The sequence below is a fragment of the Suricata suricatta genome, chromosome 11 (genome assembly GCF_006229205.1).
Source record: "Suricata suricatta isolate VVHF042 chromosome 11, meerkat_22Aug2017_6uvM2_HiC, whole genome shotgun sequence".
NCBI lineage: Eukaryota > Metazoa > Chordata > Mammalia > Carnivora > Herpestidae > Suricata > Suricata suricatta.
The window spans coordinates 43,241,631-43,262,586 of NC_043710.1; the positions used below are offsets into that span (position 1 = coordinate 43,241,631).

The 20,956-nt window shown below is 40.4% G+C and overlaps 1 protein-coding gene across 2 annotated transcripts in view; it reads left to right on the forward strand.

Moving 5' to 3' along the window:
• The window catches only part of RRAS2 (RAS related 2), a 79,104-nt gene extending 66,139 nt beyond the window's left edge, over positions 1-12,965 (forward strand). For both annotated transcript variants that reach the window (XM_029957218.1, XM_029957219.1), the window contains exons 5-6: positions 8,925-9,043; positions 11,444-12,965. In XM_029957218.1, coding sequence (XP_029813078.1) covers positions 8,925-9,043; positions 11,444-11,531 — 207 coding nt within the window. In that variant the 3' untranslated portion in view covers positions 11,532-12,965. The remainder of the gene's footprint in view (positions 1-8,924; positions 9,044-11,443) is intronic.
• Positions 12,966-20,956: the final 7,991 nt, after the last annotated feature.

The following is a 20,956-nucleotide window of genomic DNA, read 5'->3' on the forward strand; positions in this document are numbered from 1 at the left end:
AGCTCGTAGATGTCACCTGGCAGTGGTTCTGTCCTGAGTGTTCCATTTCTCTGCTGTGTGATCATCCCCAGAAGCATGAGTTGTGCTACAGTGGCTCTCCTCTTTAAGACAAAAAGTAACTACAGCAAAAGCTTATTCCTAATCTCACATTCTTCTCTGTGTACCTTTCTGCAGCTTCTGTCAACCAAAACTCCTTAAAAGCATTATCTACACTTGCTCTCCTCTCTTTCCTGCCATTCTTGCTTGCTCCTACCTCAGGCATGCAGCACTCCAGTCAGGGTCACCATTTACGCAGATGTCAGTAACATTTGACACAGTTCTCATACTCTCGTTTTTGAAACGCTTCTTTTACTTAGCTCTGGGATACCTTAACCTCTGCCTCCTCCCTCGCTTTGCTGATATTTCCTTCTCTCTCTCAGGTACCTTAGGGCTCAGGTACACCTTCTTCTAAGGCTCTAGTTGTACAAAGACCACCTTACCTCCTAGTGTTGAGGGCACCACACCGTGCATTTGAAGTTAAGGTGCTGTGCTAAAGGTTTTTACCTTTTTAGTCTCTTTAGAATTAAGGGTATTGTCTATAATGTCTTCGTACCTTTACTTGCTTTGCCAACAGCCTGGACAGGCCTCGGGGATCCGTAAAAATTTCTTCCTCTGTTTAGAAATGTTTACTTTTTGGTCATCACCCCTAAAGAGTTCTTACTCAGTAACCAGTATGACTTACTCTTACTTACTGACCTAGTTCATTCTTTTTTGCGTTTGTGTTAGACACGGTCGTTTGGACTTTTTCTAGTTTCTTGCCAGTTTTCTGTTACATAGTAAATGCTAGTTCCCCATGTTCTTTGAATTTGTGGGTCGGCCCTGGGCATTTCTGTTACTGGTTCCTGAGATTCTGAACCCATCTGGGAAGGGAGGGCAACCAGAAGAGCTTTTGCTTATTCCTTTTGGCTTCTGTATCTCTGGATTTGCTTCTTCCACCTACTCACGCATCCATCCATCCATCCATCCATCCATCCAATATTTATTGAACCCTTTTCTAGACACTGATAACACGCAATGGAACAAACTCATGAAGTTTTTATTAAATAAGAAATTTGAATGGTTAAAAGTTACTACACACTTAGCCCCTTAGAGATAACATTTATCATTTTGTTTATCCTATCAAAGATGTAGAAAGAAAACAAAGGTAATTGACTTGGTTTTGTTTCCTAAAATGTAGAAGTAGGTAAATATGATAGCATACTGATTTCTGAAATTTAATATAGCAGTATCTGTGCTTGGATTATGGACTTGGCGGTGTCTCTGATTTGAATCCTTGTCCTTGACTCAGCTCTGTCTAGAAATGGACTGTTTTGTTAATTTGTGTTTACCCTTTCTTCCTCTGGCTTACTTTAGCCTCCTCTCTCCTTTCCCCCTTGTTAGGTGCTGGTGGGCACTGTTGATTTGAGAAGGATACCCATTACACTTAGGATAATACCTAAGTGTACTAACCCCTACACTCTCTCTTAGTACTTTGACTATAGTCTGCCCCTGTCACCTCCCAGGAAAAAAGACCTCGCCCCTATCCCCAGGAGTAGAATAAGGGTCCTCTTCTTGCCTTACCTGTTTGTGCCTTGTCTGCATCTAAAGATTTGTAAACTGCTGCATGTAAGTAGCATGGGAGCTTCTCAGTTCATGCTTTGTCCTTAGCACATAGAACAAAGATACACACTCAGTAAATATTTGCTGAAAGAATGATTCAAGGCATTGATGAATCAAGATGTGGTGTTAATTTGATGATTCTTTCTGTACAATAGGCATTTGGGGGGGAAAAACACAAAAACAAATTTTGGTTCTGTAAACTTAGGTTATATATTAACTGGAAACATCCCTAAGTGAGTATTGCGGATTTTTTGGTCTATTCCTATTAAACCCGGTGTTGGATAAAATTGCTCTCATCATTCCTATTTTGCTTCTATTTGGAAATACGTAGTACTAGATATACTCATTATTGTGGATACCTGCTAATATTCATTTATGCCTTTGAAGTGAGGCTCACTGGAGGTTCCTAAATGTAGATCTGTGAATTTGTTATATCATGTTCACTTTTGTTGTTTAAAACAACATTTCTGGGTAGTGCTGGCCCACCAAGTTAAAATATCCAAGAGGTAAGGTTTAGTATTTGTATCTTTATAGAATTCTCTGGGTTGGGGAACATCTAGGAAATCCTTGTTCATGTAGCTTTCAATCTTCTGTTGATTCTGGCTTCACAAAGCTGTGGCTTTGTTCTGTGTGATACTCTTTTTGTTCCTTTTTGTGTTTGCTTGCTCTCGTGGTAACAATGCTGTTTCTACTTCTTAGTTAAAATAGTGCTACACCAGTAAGCTCAAAAGCAGCTCTATATGTGGTTAGAGATTTCTTAACCAGAAATGTAAGTACAAACTTGGCAGACCCTGATTCCTGGAAGACAGTGAGGTAGGACAATGTTTTAAAATTAAATAAATGAGGCACACGTATAATCTTAGCATTGGTATTATTTTATCATGCAAGTCATTAATTCATTGATTTTTTTTTCTATGTATAAAGATAAGTCATTTGCCATTTCTAGCTGAATTACATTATTCAGGAGGGGTGGAACAGGGGCCTTTTTGAAGAACAATTGTGCTGAAAGACAAATAGCAAAATTTTTGAGGACATATATCTCTTCCCCAAAGTTATATTAATAATTATTGAGATTGAATGGTCTCATTAATTTTTATTTTTTTTCCTCTATCTTTTATTTCAAGATTTACTTACCTGGTCATACTCAGTTTACTTAACATATGTTTTATTTCCTTAACTACTATGCACTCTTCTAGGCTCTGGATGTACAAAGACAAATATGCCTTCCTCTCTAGCTACAAGGGACATGATGGTGGGAGAGTGAGAAAAAGCAAAACCAAAAATCAGAGTATAGTGTGTTTAGTTTTGTTCACCATAGGGTGTGATGGGAGCTCTGGGGTGCGTTTCCAAAACTGCCTCAGCACTGAGGGGGGAGTTACTGATTGCTTGAGTCATGAAGTATTACTAAGAAACAAATTAAGAGTGTAGAGAGAAGGGATAGTATCCCAGGAAGAAGGAACAGAATTTGTGACATTTTTTTGTAGGAAGGAAAATTTTTTTTCCTTTGGTGGTATTTTTCTGTAGGAAGGAATTTCCCATGTCAAATTAAAATAGGAATTGTCTTTTCTAAATTGGCTTCTGTGGAGCTTTCTTTTCTTACTTGGCTTCCTCACTAGTTGTTAATTGCTTGCTTGATTTGATTGACTTATATTTCAAAACCATAGGCCTTATGGTGCATAAGCTATTTTGAAGAGGTGCGAGAAAGTTAAAAAATTATGAAACCTTGGGTATACTAGTGCTGTACAGAACCTACCTGCTGCCCTTTTGGAGCACAACACAATATAAACTCTTAGGAAGCATTGTAATTATTAGATGTATGCATTAACAGAATAACCTGATGATACTGTGCTGAGTTGCTGAATTTTAGAAATGGCGTATTAAATTGGGAGAACAAACGAACTTATAAGATTAGAAGGAACAATACCTTGAGCTCAAATAGGGCCAGAAATCATACCTGTTCTAGTTAGCCAGAGTGAAAAAGGTCATTAATTCTTAGGGTATTGAGTAGTGTACTCAGGAGGTTTTGTTCCAGTCATAGGGCAAAATTGGCTCTAGACTATTCTGTCCTGGTACTGGGGGACAAGGATCGCCCTTGCCAAGTAGCTGCATCCCAGGAGAAAGCTCAAGAATATTTAAAGGAATACAAACTGTCTAGAACCCAGTAGGTCAAAGTCTTGTCCCGAGGTATCCACTCAGAAATTACCAAGCAAGAAGCAGGAAAATATGACTCATAATAAGGAGGAAAAACAAGGAATAGAAACAGACCCAGAAATGATACATGATAGAACTAGTGAACAGATACCTTAAATAGTTATGACTATATTCCATATGGTCAAGAAGCTGGAAAAAAAAAAAGACTGAAAATTGAGTATGTTAGGGAGAGACATGGAAGATGGAGAAAGATCAAAATCAAACTTGTAGAAATTGAAACTACAGTGTCTGAGATGAAAAATACTCTGGATGGGATTAATAGATAGAGCCAACAGCTGGAAAATGTCTAAATTTGATGAACAGTGTAAAATGCGTATGTTTAAGAAGGTCAACAAAGCCCAAACATAAGAAATAGGAAGAAAGTTAGAGTGAGACACATTATAATGGAATTGTTTAAAACCAGAGAAAAAGAGAAAATGGGACAGATAAGCAGAGGAAAAGAAAACTATTACGCACACAGGGGCGGAGGTAAGAATGGCAGCGGTCATCACTGTCTCTTGTGGGCAACGACCCAAGGCAGAAAGAGGCAGTGACACAACATCTTTCAAGCACTGAGAGAAGAAAAGTCATCTAGAATTAAATACCCATTAAACATTTGTTTCAAAAAATGAAGGTGAAATACTCCACAGATATGCAGAAGGTGAGAAGAGAAGATTTATTACCAATAGACATGCATTACAAGAAGTGTAAAAAGGAAAATTATACCAAATGGCAATCTGGATCTATTAAAAAAAAAAAACACGCCAGAAATGGCAATTATGTGGGTAAATATAAATTACTTTTATTGTTTATCTCTTTAAAATATAATCTGGATATTTAAAGCCAAAAAAAAAAAAGTAACAGTCTGTTGTGAGGTAAAAGTAATAAGTGGGAGGAGAAATGTACTGCTGTAGTAAGGTTCTTACACGATACGTGAATGGACACAATGCATTTGAACTGTGATGAGTGAAAAATGTGTATTATAAACTCTAAAACAGTTATTAAAATAACATGATATGTAGTTCGTTAACTAACAAAGGAGATAAAATGGGGTCATGAGAGCAATAGAGTTAATAACCTAGAATAAGATAGAAAAAGAGTAAGCAGATCAAAGAACAAATAGGATGAATAGGAAAGTATCAAGATGATTCAGTGATGACAGTAATCACATTAGCAGTAAATAGTGTGAACACCTTAATTAGGCAGGCATTGTCAGATTGGATAAAAAAAGCAAGTCCCTACAAGAAATCTACTTTGAGTGCAAAAGACACAGATAGGTTAAAAGTGAAAGGAAGGGGTAAGATACACCTGCTGAAACTAATGGAAAGCATGTTGAAGTGGCAATATAAATATCAGACTAAGTCAATTACAATGCAAAAAATCCTACCAGGAATAAAGATTGTTTTATAATGAAAAAATCATTAAGAACATAACAATCCTAAACATTCATATATTGAATAACAACTTCAAAATTCTTTAATTTTTTTTAATGTTTTAAATTTATTTTTGAGAGAGAGAGACAGCACAAGCAGGGGAGGGTCCGAGAGAGAGGGGAGGGGAGAGAGAGGGAGAGAGGAGGAGTCACAGAATCTGAAGACAGGCTCCAGGCTCTGAGCTGTCAGCACAGAGCACGACACGGGGCTTGAACTTAGGAACCATGAGATCATGACCTGAGCTGAAGTCAGATGCTTAACTGACTGAGCCACCCACGCGCCCCCAGAATTCTTTCTTTAAATGTTATTTTTGATATAGAATCAGAGTGTTAGTGGGGGAGGGCAGAGAGAGAGGGAGACACAGAACCTGAAGCAGGCTCCAAGGTCTGAACTGTCAGCACAGAGCCTGATGCAGGGCTTGAACTCAGGAACCATAAGATCATGACCTAAGACAAACGAGAGGTTGGACACTAAACCAACTGAGCCGCCCAGGTACACCACAACTTTAGAATTTTTAAAGCAAAATTGGAAGACCTGCAACGAGTAATTGACATGTTCACACGTAACACAATTTTCAACAGCCCTTTCAATAATTGAGTAGAAAGAAAACCAGTAAGGATATAGGTGGCTTGAACAAGGTTTTTTTTAAAAAAAATTTTTTTTTAAATGTTTTTATTTATTTTTGATACTGAGAAAGACAGAGCATAGAGGGGGAGGGGCAGAGAGAGAAGGAGACACAGAACTGGAAGTAGGCTCCAGGCTCTGAGCTAGCTGTCAGCACAGAGCCTGATGCAGGGCTCGAACCCACAAATGTGAGATCTGACCTGAGCCAAAGCCGGAGGCTTAACCGACTGAGCCACCCAGGCGCCCCTGAACAACAATGTTGAACAAATTATTCTAACATTTAGTGACTGCCCTACCCAGCAGTAGCAAAATATGCATTATTTTGAAATGAGAACAAATTTCAATAAATTTAAAAGGATTCTGGTGAAACCAAGTGTGTTCCTTGACCGTGATGGAGAATTAATTTGGAAATCAATAACAGAACATAGCTAGGAAACCTCTAAATATGAGGGAACCAACAAAATTCTAATTTACCCTTTTTATAAAGAAATGACTAAAAGAGAAATTGCAAAGTATTATGAATTGAATGATAATTAAAACACAACGTATCAAAATTTGGGCTGCTACTAACGAGGAAAATATAGAGAAATTCATAACGTTGGTTATATTAGAAAAGAGGAAAGGTCTCAATTCAGTGACTAGCTTCTACTTTAAGAAACTGGAAGAAGGATGTGAGGGCGATCTGGCTGTGACATCTGTCACCCCATTGATTGCCAGGGTTGATTTGGCTGATCTGGCTGGCTAGGCGGGTGTCCCCTTCCTCCCTCACTGCTCCATGTGCGTCCCTCCCGAAGCTGCGTGCTCGGTCGAAGGGGACGACCATCCCCGATAGAGGAGGACCGTTCTTCGGTCAAGGGCATTCGAGCAGCTGCGCTCCCCTGCCAGAACCTCCAAACAAGCTCTCAAGAAACTGGAAGAAAAAGAGAAAATTAAAACCATAGTAATTGGAAGAAGGTAAATAATAAAGAATGAAAATTAACAAAATTGAAAATAGGAAAACTATAGGAAGATAAATCTAGTTTTTAGAAGATCAAAGTGACAAATCTAGCCAGAATGACCAGTTAAAAAGAGCAAAGACACAAAGTACCAGTGTCCGTGATAGAGATACCATCACTTGAGATATTGAAGGCATTGAAAAGATAATAAATACTATGAAAAGAAATACAATAGTATAAAAAAACTTTATACCAGTAAATTCAACAAATTAGATGAAATAGACATTTCTTAAAAGGTACACAGAATATCAAAACTCAAGAAAAAATATTGATAACCCTAATAGTACTGTGTCTATAATATAAATTCAACTGGTTATAAAAACCTTTCCTCAGAGAAAACCCCAGGTCCAGATGGATTCACTGGTGAATTATACCAAACTGATTTTGCTGAAAGTGTTCCAGAATATTGAAGATGAGAGAATTCCTTCCAGCTCCTTATATGAAGCCAGCATTACTCTGATGCCAAAGCCAGACCAAGATTTAAGAAGACTACAGTCCAATAATTCTTGCAAACATATATGTAAAAATTCTTAAAATTTTAGTAAATAGAATTTAACAGTATATGAAAGGGACAATGCATCATCACTCAGGTGGGGTCTATTCCAGAAATGCAGTGTTGATTTAACAGGCAAAAACAAATCAACACAGTTCACCACATTAACAGACAATGTGAAAAAATTGTGATCTCAGTAGATGCAGGGAAAAAAAGATCTGAGAAAATTCAACATACTGTTAACAACTCTTTACAAATGGAATAGCAGAAACTTTGTTAACATGATAGAAGGGATCTGCTGTGAAACGCCACGACTGATAGTGTGCTTAAAGGTGAAGGTCTGAATGCTGCGGTTGCACTGCATGGTCTGCACAGTGAGGTAAGGCCTGAAAAGGAATTGAAAGGTATTCATATCAGAAAGCAACAAAATTGTCTTCATTAGTAAATGACATGATTGTCCACGTAGAAAAGCCTATGGAGTTTACAGAAGAACACCCAGATAAGTGAGTTGAACAGATTTCCAGGTTATAACATAAATATACAAAAACCATGTTCCTATTTTTGTAGAGAAAAATGTCTATCATTGAAGAGACCAGAAGAGTGTGGTTCTCAATGGGAGATAGGTCCCTGCTCTTCCCTTTCTCAATTTACATTTTCTGACTTTTCTGCAGGTGTTTACTTTTGTGGCAAAGACAGCAATAAAAGTTATTCTTTTAGAAAGATATTGTTCATTTGCTATATAAATGTAGTTTAACAGTTTCAGGTAAGTATCACTACTTCAACCTTTTACATTGAAAATGTGTAGGGTGATATATTCATTTTATGTTTCTAACTGGCCTATCAATTTATGTCATCAGCTCTGCTACATTTTTTGTCTTAATATAAGAAAGGCATTGTGATCATAATCATTATTCATATTTTCTCACGTTTATTGAGTATCTCCCATGTACCAGGTATTGGGGAATGCAGAGATGAGAAAGGCTTCCGTCCTCTTCATCCTCATCTTTTCATGGTGGTTTTCTCTCTTGCCTTGTTGTAGTTAATTAAGCTTTCCTAGACTTCTTTTAGAACTTGGAAACTCTGGGACACCCCCCCCCCCCCGCCCCCGCCCCTGGCCCTCACACAGGTCATTTCTTTTGTCGGAGATACTCTTACCCCGCCCCTAACCTACCCCATGTTCTTTATTTGGTTCTTAGTTTAAACGTCGTTCCTCAGGGGAGCTTTCCCTGACCTGCCCAATAGGGTTATAGACTCTACTAGCACCTTGTACTCTTCCTTACCAGAATTATCACCATTGTATTTAATACTTTTGGAGTAATCACCAGCCTGGAATCTTGTTGCATGGTAATATTTCATCACAAGTATGCTCTTCTGAGTTGTTTTTCAGAGCTGGGTTTCAGTATGTGTTGAGCTTTTAAATCTCTTGGTTTATCTTACAACAAATCAGCTTGGCCTCAGGCTGGATCAGGAGCGCAGTCTATGGTCAGTGGGTTAGATGGAGCAGATGTGAATTTTAATTCTGTACCTCACATACAACTCCTGCAATTTCAGGTAACACAGGAAGAAGGACAGCAGTTAGCACGACAGCTTAAGGTAACATACATGGAGGCGTCAGCAAAGATTAGGATGAATGTAGATCAAGCTTTCCATGAACTTGTCCGGGTTATAAGGTAAGTGAAACATGTCTTAGAAGTTTGTCTTAACTTATTGAATTTCACAGGTAAACATACTCTGCTTTTTAAAACCATTAACTAGGAAAGAAATTACCATTAAATTTTTTTTTAATTTTTTTTATTTTATTTATTTATTTATTTATTTTTGAGAGAGCAAGAGAGACAGTGCAAGCAGGGGAGGGTCAGAGAGAGAGGGAGATACAGAATCTGAAACAGGCTCCAGGCTCTGAGCTGTCAGCACAGAGCTTGACACGGGTCTCGAACTCACAAACCATGAGATCATGACCTGAGCCAAAGCCAGACACTTAACCGACTGAGCCACCCAGGTGCCCCCATTCAATGTTTTTAGTAAGAAAGAGGAAATTGTATGTGTAAGTGCTTCTATGCTAGGAGGTAATGCACATGGTAGCTTAAATTTTTAACTAAGTACCTATTGTATACTAGGAACTTGATACACATAAAGCCAAATTTAATTATATTGAAGCAGAAAGTACACACAGGGATTTTGAAAAAACGGCTTATACTACTTTCAGTGGTATCAGTGGTGTGAAGATAGGGATGACAACAGCTAACATTTGAGTGGAGCTCTCTACTGATACTGTGTCTAAAACTTTACCTGTGTTGCTGCATTTAAACTTCCCCATGATCCAGTAAGCGAAATACTTTCCTTTATCCCCACTTTTGGGTGAGAGAGCAGGTATAGAGAGGTTAGTTAACTTGTTCACAGTTTCAGCTTTACATGGCAGGGCTGGGACTTGACTGTCTCTGGCTCCAGAGCCTGCGTTCTTAGGCTTTGCTTCTTACCCTCCTCCTCCCAGGCTGCGGGAGCCTGGGAGCCAGGTGGGGAGAAGCGGTGCTCCCATTCAGGGTGTGAATGAAGTGTGACATCCACATCACAAAGGGCCTTTCTCTTCCGTGGGCCTAGAAGGCCCCTGTGGTTCAGAAAGTGTTAATGGTTCGGGACGCTTGAGGTGAAGGGCAGGTGGCCTGGAGTTAGTTTCTGTGTGAGAAAGATTGAGTTGCTGTCTGGCGGGAGGGGTTTGATTAGATTATTTTTAGTCGTGCTGGCTTGGCGCCTGCTTCACCTTGGGCTCTCTGGACCTGCGGGTGTCTCTGCTTGACAGACAAGTGGAGTGAGCTGGTGTAGTGGTGCATTTACCGCGAATCAACATCGGGGGCGTTCTCTTGTGAGGAAAGAAAAGTAAAGATTATAGTTTTTAATTTCTTTGTAGTTTATTAAAAGTGCAAGTTCCTTTTTTTTTTTTTTTTGAATGAATACAGAGTTTCATTTTGTTTTGCAGTATGTATAGAGTTCTGGAGGTGGATGGTGGTAGTAGTAACGTTGTGAATATATTTAATACCACTGGACTGTATGCTTAAAAGTGGTTAAGAGGTAAAATTTTGTTATGTATTTTAACATGTGTGCATGTGTACACAAACCATTACCTTCTTAAAATAAGTTTTACTGCTTTTTGAATATTTTGTTCTTGGTTTATATCCAGATCCATCAATTAATCTGGAGAAGTGGGTATAAGAGGCAATTAAAAAATTATTTTAAATTTTATTTTAAGTAGACTTCACACCCAACAGGGGCTTGAACTCATGACCCTGAGATCATGAGTTTTAGGCTCCACCCACTGAGCTAGCCAGGTGCCCCTAGGGGAGGCTTTTTTATGCCAGCCACTGGTAGGCCTTTAAACACAACAAGATCATGTTTAACCCTCATAGCAACTGTGAAAGGTAGAGTTTTATTATTCTCTTCTAGAAAACTGAGGTTCACAGAGGTCAGCCAACGTGTCTAATGCTTACTTGTAGCTAGTAAATGGCAAAACAGGAATAGAAACTGTATACCTCATGTGGGTATGTACTTTATATTTTACTCTAGCAATGGTTGCTGGTTTATTTATTTTTTTTGAGAGAGCGTGCTACCAGGAGAGGAGGAAAGAGAGAGAGAGACAGAGACAGAGACAGAGACAGAGACAATGAATGAATCCTAAGCAGGCCTGATCCAGGGCTCCATCTCAGACTCGGAGATCATGACCTGAAGCTAAATCAAGAGTCACAGGCTCAACCGACTGAACCACCCAGGCACCCCTTGATGCCTCTCTTAAGCACACCTCACCGACTTGGAGTTTCACATTGGGAAGGGAACTTAGAGGCCATTGAGTTTAGTATGTCATCTGATTCAAGACTCACCTATCAGTGGAGCTCACAGAGCTCTGCTTTATGCTGGTGTTGAAACATCTGTGCCTTTTTCTCCAAGATTTGCTCTGATTCCCCAGTTGAAATTCAACATTGAGAAGCATATGCACATAAACTAGACTTGTCCAAAAATAATATATTAGTAATAATATGCTACCAGCAGGGCAATTAAACATAGATTTTTCTGTCTTACAGGAAATTTCAAGAGCAGGAATGTCCTCCTTCACCAGAACCAACACGGAAAGAAAAAGACAAGAAAGGCTGCCATTGTGTCATTTTCTAAGAATCCCTTGAATCTTAGCTACCAACTGCCAGGAAAAGCCCTCGTGTTCTCCGCCTCTCCTATGGTTTACGTCACATCGTGTTGGTACCTTTCTAGCCTTAGACAAATGATCACCATGGTAGCCTTAGACCAGGAAGCTGGCTAATCCTTTCCGTGAAGCTAATCCTATGGTCATTTCAAGACACATTTAAAGGAAACACTAAGGCTGCTTCAAAGATTATCTGATTTCTTAAAAATTATGATCTATATACATAGACACATTCTTTTTTAAGGGCTTACATTTTAATAGGGATGAATCAGTTTTGGAACCTAAGCTGTTTGCCAAGCTGAAGTCATAGGTTGTGAAATAACTTTTAACTTCTGGAATCATATTGCCTATTATTACTCTAAATAGAGACATGAGTTGTTTTTAAATGTGAATTTTTGCCTATCTCTAAAAATTTTGATGTCAACTTTAGTTAACCTTAGGTATACTGAATTGAATCCACAAAAGCGAGACATCTCAGACCTTTACTGATGCTACAGCCTTTGTTTTCCAGTGGCCAAAATACCAAAATGCCTGTTATGTTTATAGATTAAAAACTGCATACAAAGCCTTTATTACAGCTCCACTCCGAAAGATGATGATCATGTTCTTTGTGGCCAAGTATTTGGACTTCTTCTGGATTTAGGCATTTCACTGTTCTTGGTTTTTTAAGTTAACTCTTTTCACAGCCATGTTGAGAGTAAAAATAAATAATTTCTGTCTGTCTTCCTTTTCAAGTATTTCTGGATAAGAGATTCAAAAAAACTAAAACTGTTTTTGTTTGTAATATAAAATATGGAATTGATCTTTCCGGGGTCAGAGATGATTAATGTTTTTGCTATATACTTTTATACATTATTTTCTTATCAAACTAGTTAACAAGTATTTTTATATGTTTGTAAGCAAATATGCTTTCACAGCATACCTTGTGTATATGTAAAGATAAGTATTTAATTCTCACTGTTCACTTTTAACTGACAAAGAAAAAAAGACAGTGAAAACTACAGAAACTGTGGTAGCGCTGTACTTGCCATCCCGGTCCTGGTCCTGGTGCACCCACCTTTGGCCAGTCACACACCTGCTTGAGAAACCTCCTCCATAGATGACAACAGGCTGAGAATCTGAAGTCACTTGTGATATCCTGTACTAGGTATTGACTGTTCTATCAAGTAGTAAGTGTAAAACTTTGAATTGACAATTAGTATAACTGTGGATGGCTTCTGAGTTTTGTTTTTAATTTTGTGGATTGTGTTTCAGCAATTCGGAAGTGTGTTCCTGACGGTGGGATACTAAGTGGTATTGCACGGTTGTCACTTTACTGAATGTGTACAACAGCCCCGTGAAGTTGATAAAGCATACCCTTGTATAGCTTCAGGTGCTAGAATTAAAACTGATCTGTTATCACAAGAGAAGGCTCGATGACTTGTTATTTGGGTGGTTTCTCAAAGGAATGAGTGTTGGAAGAAACTTATTTTAGTAGCTAGCCCTGTGCCTTTTCCCAACAGTGCATTAGGGTTTGAATCTAAAAATCAGTATTGGTTATTTAGCACGTGAACTTGAAGTGAATGGCTTGGTGTTCTTAGGAGTTTTCTGAATATTAAGTCAGTGTTTCTTAAACTTTTCCTGTGAAGTGCTCCTGACAAACCCCATATCTAAAGGAGAAGAAAGGTCAGTACATGCACATCTGCCCTCTGAAGACGAAGCCTAAAGCAGCTGAGGCAAAGCACCCATGTTTATTTGAATGCTAATTAAAATTACTGCCCAGGAAGGTATTGTATTTATCCTGTGGGTTTTGATATTATAGCACCATAACGTGTCTTTGTTAGAACATTCAGTTGGGGACTTTTTTTTTTTAATGTTTATTTATTTTTATTTGGAGAGAGTGAGTACATGTGCATAATGAGCTGGGGAGGGCAGAGAGAGAGGGGGGGGGAGAGGGAGGGGGAGGGGGAGGGGGGGAGGGGGAGAGGGAGAATCCCAAGCAGACTCCATGATGTCAGCACAGAGCCTGATGAGGGGCTCAGTCTCACAACCAGGAGATCATGATCTGAGCTGAAATCAAGAGGTGGACACTTAACTAACTGAACCACCCAGGCACCTTGGGAAGAATTTAAAGTTATCATAGGTAACTTCAGATAACAAGAGACTGTCTATATATAGGCAGGTTTAATGGGAAACCTTCTACTTTATTCTGAATAGATGATTTGTAGGAATGCAGTTTGAAGGTTAAAATTTTTCATACCAGTTTACGTTTTTTTTCTTCTCTGTGCTTCACTTTGAATGCTTTTATTGGTACATCTTCAAGTTCCCTAACCTTTTCTTCTCTTTATTTAATCTGCTGTTAATCACGTTTAATGACATTTCATTTCAGACCTTGGTTTTTTTTTGTTTGTTTTTGTTTTTTTTTTTTTTTGGTAGAGGCTCTATTTGGTTATTTTGTTTTGTTTTGTTTTTTACATCTTCCATTTTTCTCATGCTCATGTATTTCTCTTATCCAGCCCCTCTTGAACTGAGTTCCCAGAGAATCAGCCTAATGCCTTATCTGTCTGTGGTGTTCAATGAATTAACTTCTCTTCAGTGCATCCAGAGTAGTTCTAGCTGTGCCCCATCCTTGGGATGATTGAGAAAGGCTGCTTTGAATGTTTGAACATGGTTATAATGGCTGTTTTAAAGTGCTTGTCTGTGGAACTCACTATGTGTATAATTTTTGGATCTGTTTCTATTGACTGATTGTTTCTCTAGTTATGGGTCACATGCTGCTGCTTTTTTTGTTTGTTTGTTTTTTGCATGTCTAGTAAGTTTTGATTGGATGCTAGACATCATGCATTTTATGTTGTTGGGTGCTTAGATCTTGTTGTCTTCATCTAAAGAATTTTTTCCCCTGGTAATTAACTTACTTGTAATTCAGTTTAATCTTTCAGGTCTTTTGCACGTTATATAGTTTCATGTATCCCCCTGGGTGGTGTAGCTCTACTCCTAAGGTGCGGCTCTTTTGGTGTCTCTACTGAGTGCCCTGCATAATCAGCGAGGATTCTCTAATTTGGCTAATGGAAACCAAACACTTCTCAGCTTGTGTGAGCTCTGGGGAACCATTCTGTCCATAGCTCTTGGGTCATTCTTTGCCCAGCCACAGGAGTTTCGTTCTGTGCATGCATAAATTAATATCAAGTGAAGACTTGGTGACCATGGGCATAGTTTTGGAGGGTTTTTCCCCCCGTCCCTATGTAGCTCCCTCTTCTCCAGAACTTTTGTCTTGTAACTTCACCTGCCTCAGACCTCAAAATCTGTCGGGGACAGATTTCCAGTGTCTTTTATGCTTAAGGAAACAATTATGCCCAGCTTGAAATCCCCCGTCCCCTCTACCATCTGGAATGTGCCTCTAGGCAGAAAGTCAGGGCAATGTTAAGGCTTACCTTTTTGATTCTCTTCCATGGGGGATGGTAGCCCTGTGCTGCCTGGTGCAGAATGGCTGAAAATAGGTGTTTCACATATTAACTCCAGTTTTCTGATTGTCTAAGGTGGGAGAGTAAATCTGGTTCCTGCTACTTTCTATCAGAAACTTAAGTCTCCCCCTTTGATATCCATCATACAGTCAGAGGTGCCTTGTCGCCCTTGAAGTCTATGACTTCAAATCATTTTTCACAAAAAATGGCTAGTCTCATGTCATGAATAAGTCCTTGCCATGGGACTTTTTTTTTTTTTTTTTAATTCTGTAGCTGGGGGATTGGCAGACCTTTTTGGTAAAGGGCCATATAGTAAATATAAATACCAGCTCAGGTTTTGTGGGCTGTATGGTCTCTGTCCCTGCTATTCAGCTCTGCCATCGTAGCACCAAGGCAGCCACAGACAATCTATAAATGAATGTGGCTGTGTTCCAATAAAACTTTTTATGTGGGGACACTGAAATTTATATTTCATATCATTTTCATGTCATGAAATGTTAATTGTCCTTTGAATTTAAAAAATTCATTTAAAATTGTAAAAACCATTCTGTACAAAAACAGATGGCAGGTTGATCTGTGGGCCATGGTTTGCCAATCTTGTCCTATAGCACATTTGGCATTTGAGGTGACATTCCCAACTTCAGAACCTCTTCTCTCTATATATGTGAAAATTCTTTCAAACAGGATTTCCTGAATTGATCGTCATGAATTTAATTTTGTCTCTGTTTATTTAGGGATTTACAGTGTTACAGGATTGGACATTATGCCCTTTTGGCATACATCTTATATTGGTGATTCCTCTAAATTTGGTACCTCAAAGTTTTATAATATAAATTGATTCCTTTAGCATTTGATTAAAAAAAAAAAAGTTTATTTTCAGAGAGTGAGCAAGTGAGGGGAGGGGGAGAAGAGAGAAGGAATCCCAAGCAGGCTCTTATGACTGTGAGATCATGACCTGAACCGAAATTTAGAGTCAGATGCTCAATTGACTGAGCCACCTTGGGGCCCCTATCATTTGACTCCTAAAATTTGCTGTAATGAGTTATATATGCTTCAGGTCTAGCGTGTTCCTCTTCTGAATTTTCATTACCACTAATCTTAATTTTATTTCTTATCCCATTCCTATACATAAATGATCCTATTAAACAGATAACTGGCAGGTAACTAGGAGGAGATGATAAAGTGGTTACTTTCAATAGCACTTGACCATTTAGGAGTATTTAACCATTGACTGCATAGAAGGCTTCAAGGAGCTTTTTAAATTTGTGTGTGTGTGTGTGTGTGTGTGTTTATTTTTGAGAGACGGAGGGTGTGTGAGCAGGGGAGGGTCAGAGAGGGAGACACAATCTGAAGCAGGCTTCAGGCTCTGAGCTAGCTGTCAGCACAGAACCCGACGTGGGGCTTGAACCCACGAACCATGAGATCATGACCTGAGCTGAAGCCAGACGCTTAACCAACTGAGCCACCCAGGCGCTCCTTCAAGGAGCTTTTTAGAAACAAGGTATTTTAATTTGAACAGATGTCTTTCTGCAAGTCTTCATTACGTGTTCTGGGGAAATGGATAAATGTGGAGCTTTTCCTTCCTGCAAACTACTTGGTATCTAGTGGAGAAAGGTCATGAGTGAGAAAACAAGTGCCGGGCCTGCAGTGGAGGCAGAAGGAGAAGCACAAAGCTGTCCAGTCCAGCAGATGGTATATGTTCTTTCTAGAAAATCTGAGGGAGCTTCTTGTTAGAAGTGGTGCTTTAGCCAGCGCCTGATGGATTGGTGGGGTTTGAGATGGAGAGGAGAGGAGTGAGGTGGTGGAAAGGGTGGGGGGAAAGTCTGGGCAAAGACACATTTTGGCAGAATGCAGGGAGTATTCTGGTATTGGAACCTTAATCTAAAAGGATTTGAAGTGCAGTGGGAAAAAGTAATGATAAAGTAGGCGGGGCTCGGATTGTGGAGAGCTGCTTTAAATAGGGGGGGCCCTTCTGTATGTAGTGGGGGAACTGCCGAGGATTCTGAACCAGGGAGTGGCCAGCTCGGCGGTCGTACAAGTGACGGGGAAGTGCGGGTTTGGGAAAGTGTGGTCAGGTAAGAGGTTATTGGAGTCATGGAATCGGTTTCTTTCCAATTTGTTCTGCCTCCCACGTTACTGCAGTGGCCTTTGAAGTAGTCTTTTTTTATTTGCATTTTTCCCCAACAAAGCTGTTCTGTAAATATAGGCCATAAATTAAATGTTACACTGCTGCTTAAAATCTGTCATCACCTCAGTGCACTTGGACCAGTATCCAGATTCCTTACCATCATGCACAAAGACAGCCCCTTGCAGGATCTGTCATCTCCTTGCTTCTCACATTCAGGCTGATTTGCTTTTTTACACTATATAGGATGCTGGTATTTCCCAGATCGTTGCTTCACTTGACTGTTCCAGTTAGCTGTTTGATCCTTTCGCTTTTGATTTAGATGCCACCAGTTCAGAGAGCCCTCTTTGACCAGCCCGCCACCACAGTGCCCTGTATTTACTTAGGGGCGCGAAGGCATCTGTGAGTATTCTGTCTGCCCTGTTTGATCTATACTTGAGTACCACAGGCTCTGTGAGGGCAGAGCCATGTCTGCTCTGCGTACTGTTTGACCCACCTCGCCTGGCATTTGCAGCTAAACCATTTGGTTAATGAATAAGACACACAGGCAGCCCTCTAGTGACAGAAATAAATGATGATTGTGGCACTTATATACAGGGTTTAGTCCAGGAGGCATTTGGGAATGGGGATTGGCACTCCAAAGAAGAGGCTGGGGCTGCAAGTGCAGATTTAGAAGTTACCTGTTTTGAGCTGATGCTTGAGCAGGTGGGAGTGGATAGAAGTAAAAAGCTTATTTGAGAGAAGATCCAAGGGTAAAAAACTTGGTGCGGGGGGGGATGAACACTTGGGGATAAAAGCTTAAAAGGCAGCAAAAGCCCAAGAGAAGCAGTCAGAAACTGGAGAGAACCAGGAGGCTATTGTCAAAGAAGCCAGAGGGGTGGCCAGAGCCCTGAGCGCCGTACAAGATTGGGGCGGCGGCGGGCGTGGTTGCGTAGGTGTTTCAGGGCAGCCAGCTGGTGGTGGGAACCAGATTATGGCAGTCGTGGTGTGATTGGAGTGCAAGGAAGTGGAAGGCGTGTGGGCTGCCATTCTGAGAAGTTGTGTGGCAAAATCAGAGGGTGACGGGGCAGTTCTCGTCTTCGATGGGACGTTAGAGGAGCAGGAGGATCCAGGGTCCCTCATCGTAGGGGCTGTACAGGTCTGCAAGAGGATGTTGCCATGTGGACCCTTAGACTCTGGAGAGGTTCAGAGGCTAACACTTCGCGGGCCGGCATCCCTTTCTGACGGGGAAGTGAGCGCGGCGCGGCCCTGGGCTGGCTTCTCCGAGCAGCCGAGACGAATGGCCAGTTTGAGCAATTATTCCTCTCTGCTGCTGTGGGATGATAGCTTTGCTAACTGTAACTTAACTACTAGAAAAGTAATCACCCCCTTGGATATACTGGCAATGTCAAATCACTCTAAACGGTTCTAAACATCTGCTTTCAATGTAGCTCATCATAGGATGGTACCAGTTGGAAGTTCTCAGGCCGTGCTAATGTACTGATGGAGGGAGCAGCAGATCAGGGGTTTTCCATCCTTTGGACTTCCCAGATGGGCTAGGGAATTCCAGGGGAAGAGCACAGAGAAGGGGTTGCTTGCCTCCTAAAAATGCAGAATTTTTTTTTTTATAGAAAAAAAATACAGACCCCACTTTTATAAACCTCAAGTGCTGTACAGGAGTCAGTAGTCTTGAATGAAGTGTTTGTCCTTTTCCCTTCTGCTAATACTTAAGATTATTTGGCGTAAAGGAAGACCGTTCAAACACAGAGCAGTTAAAACATGAGAACGGTTAACTTACATATGAGAACTACTAAAATACCAGCCCGTCCTGAAGCCAGGAAGTGGTTAGGAGCATATCCTGAATTTCATGAAGCACTTAGAGCAATATGAGAAAATGTTAATGAATGCTATCTTATGTTCCACGTTGTAAATGGTAAGAGAAAAACCTGAAAGTGCATCTTGGTCTGAGGAGAGCTGGGTTAAAAGTATCGCATATCTATTTTGTCAGGACACTTTCGGTTATAAATGACAGAAACGCAGCTGAGGCCAGCTCCCACACAGCGTGGCCTTTCCTGGTTTATGAAGACGCGAGGGACTGGCGGGCGAGGCTGGCATCCAGCGGCGACTCCGGATGCCGACCCGCTCCCAAGGTGAGAACTGGCCGCACTGGGGAGGGGGCCCGAGGCGTCCCGTCCTGTAAGGCCGCTTGTGTCAAAGCCTGAGGCAGAACAGACGGCCTTCCCGGCTCTGTCCGCTCTCAGGGCCACAGCAGGGGTTTGAACGCAGCTTCCCTGTGCTGCCCCCCAGAGCGTACCCTCCGGGGCCAAAGGAGATCTATGCCGGGGACGCCGTTATTTAAATTTGACATTTTCATACAGATTTCTTGCCACAGATTTGAAAGGATTCAAATTTAAGAATTCTCTTCATGCTCATTAACATCCAGTCGCTATTTATAGTTTGTCACAGCATCTCACTCATTTTCAAAAGAGACTAATTTATTTCACTCATCTTCCCTACTTTTGGGCAATAGGAAGAACAGACCGAATCGTTGTATTATTAAAACTAATAGCACCAAATAACCACAGAATAGAATGAATGGTCTTCCTCGTTTGTTTTGTAATTAGGGATTAGATATTTATGTTTACTTGTATTTGGACAATAGTGTCCGTCCTTTAGGGTATAAATATCTAACTCTGGGGAAGTGGGGACTCAGCATACAGTCCTGGGACCCTGTGATATTCAGCCCCTTTACACTGTGGCCTGAGACCTGGGGCTGTTGGTTAGGTCACAGAGAGCATGTGGTACAGAGCTTTGTTGTGTATCGACAGCCGTACACAACAGGTCATGGACTTGATCTGGACTCCGTTTCTGGAGAATTGTAGCCCTGTGAGAATGTGTTGTGTACTCTCACGTCCCAGAAGTACACACACTTCTGAGTGTGCCTAAAACGTGTAATACACGAAGTCTACACACAACACAAAATCTTTAATCTTTTCAGTTCTGGGTTTGAAAGAAGGGCAGGCTTTTCCTTTTGTCACAACAGATTTCCTTCAATTAATGCATCGGAAAGAAAGGTGACAGGTGAGTTACCACTGTCTGGTTGGGGAATAGATCTCTGAATTTATTGTCCTCTTAACACCTGGATGTAAATACGTACAATTCTATCTCCTCTTACTATGGTGGTTTTTACTGGGTATCTTAACGATCTGTTTATTATCTCAAGTGGAAGTTGAAACAAATTTCATTTTTGTAGTAAAAAGTCTTTATTTCCAAAATGGTTAGCCAGAAAAACTATAAACCACCTAACCCAAGACTTTGGCAAGAAAGAGATTTGATGCTTCTTATAAATTCCCCCTTGCAAACAAAAGAAATAACACATAACAAGAAACTCATTGCCCATTCTCAGCTATTAACCAGTTACTTGGTTTTAAGTCTCCAAAATGAATATTAAAAAATGTATCCAATAGAGACCTGATAAGAACATGAGACACTAGGGTGGCTTGTCCTTAGACTTACTTAGGAATCCCTGGACTTTCATGGGGTGACAGTATGCCTCGAGGTGGCCAGGAGGAATGGTACACAAGTGGGCAGATTCTGTATCAAGGTTTTTTGTCCAAACGAAACCTCTTATTTCCTTTATATTACACGCCTTCATGGGGTGAGAAAGCCATTCATTTATGGATTACAAAAATAATATTGGAAACAACTCGGAGTTCTAGAAGACTCAGGGATGTGCAGTAATGCCCTTCTCGAATGAGGGAGCAGAAACCCTACCTTGTACTGAATGTGACTCAGGTGGGTAACAACTGCAAGAAGGCCCAACCTCCTGAACACTTAGTTCAAAAACACAGAA